We start from the raw sequence: 8,650 nt of genomic DNA on the forward strand, positions 1-8,650 counted from the left end.
AGAATATTTGCTAGAAAATAGCAATAGTTAGTTATCTTAGCATTAGCTAACTAGTATAAATAGACGACTAGGTCTATTGTAAAAAGCGCGCATACGTGAGAAGTTCTCTTTGTGTTTTACATTTTAATTATCAATAAAGTAAAACATTTGAAGCTCAAACTGTTCTTGAATATTCATATATTACTTTTGAGTCTTCTTAACTTTCTTCGTAAAATCACTATAATTTGGTTATTCATAACTAGATTATAAGTGTTATTGAGAGATCTGAGATCAACAGATTGGATTTGGCAACAAGAGTGGGTAGAGTTTCTGAGTTATGAGCAAAATGTTCATTGGTTTGAGGACTTGGGGGTAGAGGGAAACGACCACCAAGTAATAAAACTTGGTTTTCATCATTTGTAGGAGATGAGGGTTCTTTATTGATATCAATATTGAGGGATTTGAGGCTAGAAGAATATGTAGAAACAGAATGGGATGAGGCTTTGGTTGTAGAATATTGAATGGTGCCATGATCATCACCCCCTATTTTTAGTTTCTTCAATGGTGGCTTCTTGGTTGAAAAAGACCTAATCACCGATTTCCCTTTTGTTATTTCAACAGTAGTCGACTTAGCAATCTCTATTGATTCAATTTCTGTTGCCTTCTTCCTCATACTTCTTCTTCTTTCACTCGGTTGATCAGACCCTGTTTTTCCTTTTTCTTTTTTAGCCTTCGGTTTAACTCTTCCCATGATAAATTTGTTTGAACTATACCTGCACTCTACAGTAAACTACCAGACCCTTTGGTGTAAAGTCAGTAAAAGTGATTATTTGGAAGCAAGTAGTTTAATATAGTGGTTTCAATTGTGGGTTTTGGTTGGGAAGAAATCAAACTAAAGGGAGTTGAGGGGATAGTGGTTATAAATCAACTAAGGAAAATGAAGGTACATTCTAGAGGTTTAGGGTTAATGATGTTAAAAGCATTGGAAAATATTGAGAATCAGATGCTTTCTACTAAAATCTTCTTTTAAAAAAAAGTATATTTGGAGACCCTTGAGTGTATTTTCGGCTAACAAGACATGTGAGCCAGGTGCAGGTTGTTGCAGCAATGCAAGAAATCGCTATAGCAACTGTACCTTTTTCATAAAATTTTTGTTATTCTAAAAGAACATAGAACTAACCAAACCTTCAATAATAAAATATTGTATTTACATATGTATATTGTTTAATGGTTGTGACAGCCTTCAACATCAAATTCTAGGAATGAGTGAGGTGTACCACAGGTGTGGTACCTGTGATTTCTGAGGTATCATTATAGGACTTCATTATTTGACCATTTACTTTGAAAATGGATCCATTGTTGGGTCAATGAGTTCCACTACTCCATGATGATGGACTTAACCTTAAATGGCCATGTCCACTTGGATCTTAGTTTTCCTGGAAAAAGTTTCAACCTTGAGTTAAAGAGTAATACATTTTGACCTGCTACAAAATCTCTTTGAGAGATCCTCTTATCATATGCCATTTTTTAGTTTTATCTTTGTAAATCTTGGTATTCTCATATGCTTGATCCCTCAGCTCTTCAAGCTTTTTGATTTGTAGCCTTCTTCTTTCACCTGCAACATTTACACACATATTAAGCTCTTTTAAAGCTCAAAAAGCTTTGTGCTCAAGTTCTAGTAATATGTGGCAAGCTTTTCTAAAGACTAGCTTGTAGGGAGACATTCCAGTGGGGGTTTTTTATAGGCAGTCCTATAGGCCCAAAAAGCATCATCAAGTTTGAAGGACCAATCATTCCTTGTTGGTTTTACCACTTTTTCTAAGATATTCTGGATCTCCTGTTTGAAAGTTCAACAAAGCCATTTGTTTGAGGGTGGAATGCAGTAGCAACCCTATGGCTTATGTTGTAGTTTTTAAGAACTCCTTTCATCATTTTGTTAATAGAATAGATATCCTCATCACTAATCATGGCTCTAGGAGTACCAAATCTTGCAAAAATACGCTTATGCAAAAATTTGACCACTGCCTTTGCATCATTGGTGTGACATGCTACAACTTCTACTCATTTGGATACATAATCTACGGCTACCAAAATATACTAATAATTTCCAGACATGAGAAATGGTCCCATAAAGTCTATCCCCCATACATCAAAGAGTTCAACTTCAAGAATGTCATTTAAGGGCATTTCATGTATTTGGGAGATGGATCCAACCCTTTGACATTCATAGGCAACAAATTTCTTTGTACCTTTCAGAAGGCTATAGTAACAAGTAAATCATGCGAGTATACATGGCTTACAATTATCGTCCAAAGCAAGTAATAATGGTAAGTAATATCGAATATCGTTCCACAGAGATTTAAAATGCAAAGAGAGTCACAAAAGTTAACTTTAAAATGAGATTTCAAAACGGGGGTTTTGGAAGCAATAAAGCTTCAGAGAGCAAATATCTTTGAGAGAGTTGCTAACCAAATTTTGAAATGTAACAATAATTAAAAATAGTATGGATGTAAGATCAGGTTGGATTTCAGCAACGTAGTGCAGTGAACATTGCTACAGGATAACACAAGGTTGTTGCAACAATAGCTCTCTATAACACTATTGGATTGAATGACCATCCAAGGAAGTATAAGTTAGACTATATTGTAACACCTAATTTTTTTCCCTTTATGTTTTATTTGGCCTTTTAAAATGGGGGGGGGGGGTTATTACCTCCTGTATATAGTTGGTGACCATTAGATCCCCTCACTTGCTACCACTTTTTTTTGAGAGGATGGTTGGGGTTAGTAGTTTGAGGGATAAAGGCTTTACCAGGTAAGTAAAGGAGAAACCCATTATTGAAGAGGGAGCATGAAAGGAAAAAAAAGAAGAGGGTGGGAGAGAGAGCTTCTATCGGTCGCCGTTCGAAAAAGGGGGGGAGGTATTGTGGTCTCTTCCTGGTTTTCTGATGCCTTTGAAATGATCAACAGCTTCAAGGATTGTTCGGCCACGTCTGCACCATGCTTTCAACCCATACCATCTTCACTCCATCTGTTCCCAACCCTTGAATCCAGCAGCCAGCAACAGTAAGGATCAGGACTGCTACATCCTTTTCGAATCAACCAGCAGGTAGCGGCTTGCCGTGCTATTTTGCTGTGCTGTTTCTCCGCCTCCGCTCGCCTAAAATAGCAGCTCTGCTGCGTGCTCCTTGTTTCCTTGCCTTACATTTGACAGCAACAGCAGACAGCGGCTTTGCCGTGCTGTCTCTCCGCCTCCGTTCACCCAAACAGCAGTCGTTTCCTCGCCGCCGCGCAACGGACAGCAAGCAGCTGTCGATGCTGTCCTGTGTCCTCTGTTGTCTGCCCGCACACAGCTGCTGCTGTGTTTTACCAGCTGTGCATTTCAAACAGCAAGCAGCAAGTCTGCTGTGCTGTTTTTTTTTTTTTTTTCCCAGGTCCGATTCAGCAGGCGCTGTCGTACTGTTGCGAGCATCAAAACTGTGGACAGCAAGCAGCAGCCCCTGCTGTCCTGTTTCTTCGTTACCTGGCCGAACAACAGTTGTTGTGGTGTGTCGCCATACTACAACAGCAGACCGCAAACAACTGTAAACAGCCACAACATCTGTAATCGCTACTGTGCTGTTTCATCTTTCTGCAATCTTGCCACTTTCGAGTCTCCTCTTGTCTGCCTATTAGTTCCACACTTTGGCTTCCTCTCTTTAAACCATTCAAGGTGAGTTCAACTTAATTCCCTAATTGAGACCACATGTTGTAGATACGAAACACCTTAATTACCTTATGCTTAAACTTCATACATTTACCTACTTAGTTGAAATGAAGGTTTTGGGTCAAAAGGTTGAATTAGGTAAACTCTGTAATTGATATTAGATTGAGTTGGATTAGAGGGTTCAATCACTTGGTAAAATACCCATTGTTGTTGTGTTGATGGCCTTTTAGCTCTAAAGCACTCATACCCTTAGTTTGGAGTTCTTATTGGCAAGTAGGGAATATCTCACTTGAGCTAGGATATACACGGAATCATCCGGATAAGTGAGCACTAAGATGCTTTTGGCACCGTATTTAAGTACTGTAATGGATTATATTGAACCTAAAGGTGTGCATAGTCGTTTTATTTGTTTTGTGTGAAGGTTGGTGTAAGTTGGAATTAGACATTGTGATCATTATGTAAATTCCAAATCACCTTCTCACGCCCACTCGGAAATAGGCATTTCGATTATTGTGTAATTTCCGAGATAAAGAGCTTAGATCACAACCGACTACATGACCGGTTTGGTTGATGTCGATGGTATCGATCCTGTAAGTGATGCTTTATAACGTTGATTTATGACTTACTTTGTGTTTCGTCATAGTCAACGGTAAATCGGGTCTCCCCCGTCATCTTCAGATGTTTGACTCCACCCCGGGTAAATCAGAACTTTCATGTCCACTTGTACCGTTTAAAATTTACGTCATGCATTTATATACATTTTTTTATATGCATAGTGGTTTACTGATTCAGTTGCTCATGTTTTGAACTCACTAGGCGTAAGCCTAACACTTCTTCTTGATATGGCTTGTATATTAGGTTCCTTTAGCGGCGAGGCTCCAATGGGTTGAGAGGAGCGTTGTTTCGTGAAGGGCTCTTTTGTAGTTATAGCCTTTGATATTGTTGGGCGTTGTATTCTTTTGATGTCATGGTATTTTTGGAGTTTGATAGAAACACCCATCTTTAATCTAGACATAGAATAATCTAGATTAGTAGGTTGTTATTTATCTTCTCAGTAGTTGATTTGTAAACGCTACACTTTACCCTATTGTTGGGTAAATTTTATATCAAGTCCTAGTTTTCGTTAAATATTTTTTATAAATGTCTTTTTCTTAGGGTGTTACAAGTTGGTATTAGAGCGCTAGTTTAAGCGAACTAGGTAAGGAATTTCGACGCCTAGACTTAAGCTGAGTTAGTAAGTATCATCATGGGAGGTGGGTAAGAATTATAAGATAGGAGGACTTTAGAATCATCGGAGGTACCTAAGTCATGAATTGTGACGATGGTGTTGAGGATCCTTATGTATAACCTATTCAAAATTTCACCTAGCTAATGCTATTTTGAGTATGTTGTTACGTAAGCATGCTTGAACTCACTGTTATTACAAGGATGTTCGTTTGTGATGGTATGCGTTATGTTAATTCCGTATTCCCCTATCCTAAGTCCCTTTTGCTTTCTTGATTGGCAGACTAAAATGGTGAATACTCGGAGTAGACGAGATACGTCACCGGAAGGTCAAGCGATGACTGAATCTACTGCGGATCAGCCGCCACGAACCACCACCGCTAGGGCCCATCCTAGGCAAAACACCTTGGGTGGTGGAATCGACCATGTTCCTCAAGTTGATCTTGTCGTCTCTAACCCCGTTATGGAAGAGGAAACCCCGGAGTCCAGAATGATGGGCATAGTGATGGAGGCTATGAATAGAGCCATGGCCCAATAACTAGAGTTCTTTATGAAGTTACTAGAGGATAGAGACGTTAACAACCGTAAGCATGAAGCGGTTGCCGAGAACGTGACTATTGTGGGATCTGGGGGACCAGAAATGGAATTCCAACCCAGGAGTTAGCAACGACTGAGGCAAGACAAGTGGGTAGGGTTTGCTCCTACAAGACGTTTCTGAGTTGCAAACCACCGGAATTTGTAGGGTCAGATGATCCCGTAGCATGCATGAACTGGCTTCGAGAAATCGAACAAGCCTTCCGGGCTTGTGACTGTGATGAGGGACAAAAAGCAAGATTTGGCTCTCAAATGCTAAGGGGTGCAGCTCTTACCTAGTGGAACATTGTCATATCAACCTTAGAGACTACGAAGTTGGCCAAGATGAGTTGGGTCACGTTTAAAGAAAAGGTGTTGGAGGAATTTTGCGACGAACAAGAGATGGACCGCATTGAAGAGGAATTTCGAACCCTCAAGAAAGAAAATTTGTCGGTGAGAGATTACACGCGACTTTTTATGGAAAAGTTGAATTTGGTGGGGCACGTAGCCCCAACGGAGAAGGAAAGGATGAAAGCCTACCTCAAAGGATTGTCTGCGGACATGATGGTGATGGTCCAGAGCCTCCACCCTTAGGGAAGCAATCGAAGAGGCAAAAGTCATGGAATCAGTTTATGTTAAAGGAAGGGAAGAGAGAATGTCAGGTGGTGAGAAGAGGAAATGGGAAGGGCATTTTGTACCCTCCAAAACGCCAAACCATTCCAACAGTAACAATCGTGGAGCCTATCCTAAACATGAGACAAGATGGTGTTCCAAGTGCCGTAGTAAACATCAAGGCCCGTGTTTCACCAACCCTACTCCCACAAGGTGTTTTAAATATGGGAAGGCAGGCCACACACGAAATGAGTGTCCGATCAAGGGACCCATCTGTTTTGGATGTGGAGAGCCGGGTCATTTCAAGAACGATTACCTGAAGTTAAAAGCGGGAGGGGGTCAGGGAAGAAAAGAAAGTACCTTGAAAGCAGCCGGACGAGCCTTCCAGATGACTGCTGAAGAAGCTAAGGCATCGACGGATGTGGTGTCGGGTACGTTCCTTATTAACTCCATACTTGCACACGTACTGTTTGATTCAGGTGCTTCATGTTCCTTTGTGTCCACTATGTTCCACCAACTTTTGCATACGCCCCCTAGTGCTCTAGAAGATGCTTTGATCATAGAGATAGCAAATGGTAGTCAAGTTCTGGTGCGCGAGATCATTAGGAGTTGCGTGTTGGGAATTGAGGGAAAGGAATTTTGGGTAGACCTCATACCCATGGCTATAGGCGGGTTCGATGTCATAATTGGGATGGATTGGTTGGCAGGGAACCAAGCGGAGATATGCTCTAAAAAGTTGATCTGAATCCCTTTGCCAGACGGGGACGCAATGCTAGTTTACGGAGAAGGAAGGAAAAGTAATGTAGCACTCTTATCCACGGCAAAAGCACATAAGTGTCTAGCTAAGGGATGCTCCTCGTTCATTGCATATGTGTTAGATACCAAACCAGAGAAAAGAAGAATTGAAGATGTGAAGGTGGTTAATGAATTTCCTGACTTATTCCCTGAAGATTTACCCGGTTTACCACCCGTTAGACAAATAGAATTTCGAATCGACCTTATTCCGGGAACCGCTCCGCTTGCTAGAGCCCCTTACCGTTTGGCTCCATCCGAGATGCAGGAGTTAATGTCTCAGTTGCAAGATCTTCTTGAGAAAGGGTTCGTTAGACCCAGTTCGTCACCGTGGGGAGCTCCAGTCCTATTTGTTAAGAAGAAGGACGACACCATGAGAATGTGTATAGACTATCGTGAACTCAATAAAGTAACCGTGAAGAACAAATATCCTCTCCCTAGAATCGACGATCTTTTTGACCAAATTCAGGGAGCGAGTTGCTTCTCAAAGATCGATCTTCGTTCAGGATATCACCAGGTACGAGTAAAAGAAGATGATGTGGCAAAGACAGCTTTTAGGACGCGATATGGACACTATGAATTCTTGGTTATGCCCTTCGGATTGACGAATGCGCCGACAATATTCATGGACTTGATGAACCGAGTGTGCCGGCCGTTCCTCGACGAGTCAGTAATAGAGTTCATTGATGACATACTCATTTATTCCAAGAACGAGACGGATCATGAGCAACATCTTCGGGTAGTCCTCGAAATGTTAAGGAGGGAGAAGTTGTATGCAAAGTTCTCCAAGTGCGATTTTTGGCTAAAAGAGGTTCAATTCTTGAGTCACGTAGTCACTCAAGATGGAGTGAAGGTGGACCCATCCAAAATCGAGGCGGTAATGAATTGGGAACTGCCAAAGAGTCCATCAGAGATCCGAAGTTTCTTGGGTCTGGCAGGTTATTACAGGAGATTTATCCAAGATTTCTCCAAGGTCGCTTCTTCCTTAACGGCATTGACTAGGAAGAATGTGAAGTTTAGCTGGACTGAGAAGCAAGAACATGCCTTCAGAACCCTCCAAAGGAAATTATGTGAGGCCCCAATTCTCTCCTTGCCAAAAGGGTCCGAAGACTTCGTAGTTTTTAGCGACGCTTCTAAAATGGGTTTGGGTTGTGTCTTGATGCAAAGGGGAAAAGTAATAGCATACGCATCCAGACAACTCAAAGATCACGAGAAGAATTATCCCACCCACGACTTGGAGCTGGCAGCAGTGGTATTCGCTTTAAAACTTTGACGACATTACCTCTATGGAACCAAGTGCACGCTTTACACTGATCATAAGAGTTTGAAGTACATTTTCGATCAAAAAGATTTAAACATGAGGCAACGTCGTTGGCTTGAGCTGCTCAATGACTACGATTGTGAATTGCTATACCATCCGGGTAAGGCAAATGTAGTGGCGGATGTTTTGAGCCAGAAGGATTATGGTAGTGGGACAAAAGCTGTGCTTACCAGGATCGATACAGTGTCCAGTCTGATTGACCAGATCAAGGTGGCGCAATTTGAAGCACTCCTAGAAGAGAACCTCAAGAGTGAAGTAATGATGAAACAACGCTTACTGTTGACAGAGGATGGTCGTGGCTTGAAGTTGTTTCAAGGACGTATTTGGGTCCCAAGATTGGAGGCAATCGCGAACTGTTGCTAGAAGATGCGCACAAGTCCAAATACTCCATTCATCCGGGTAGCACCAAGATGTATCGGGAGTTGTAGTTGACGTATTGGTGGC

General features: G+C 41.4%; 1 protein-coding gene across 1 annotated transcript; it reads left to right on the forward strand.

Moving 5' to 3' along the window:
* The first annotated feature begins 6,100 nt into the window (after positions 1–6,100).
* On the forward strand, positions 6,101–6,838 carry LOC112519201. The gene has a single exon (XM_025127197.1). It carries the CDS (start codon positions 6,101–6,103, stop codon positions 6,836–6,838), a length of 738 nt encoding a protein of 245 aa, XP_024982965.1.
* The last annotated feature ends 1,812 nt before the right edge of the window (positions 6,839–8,650 follow it).

The sequence above is a fragment of the Cynara cardunculus genome (assembly GCF_001531365.2).
Source record: "Cynara cardunculus var. scolymus isolate 2C chromosome LG 10, CcrdV1, whole genome shotgun sequence".
Lineage (NCBI taxonomy): Eukaryota > Viridiplantae > Streptophyta > Magnoliopsida > Asterales > Asteraceae > Cynara > Cynara cardunculus.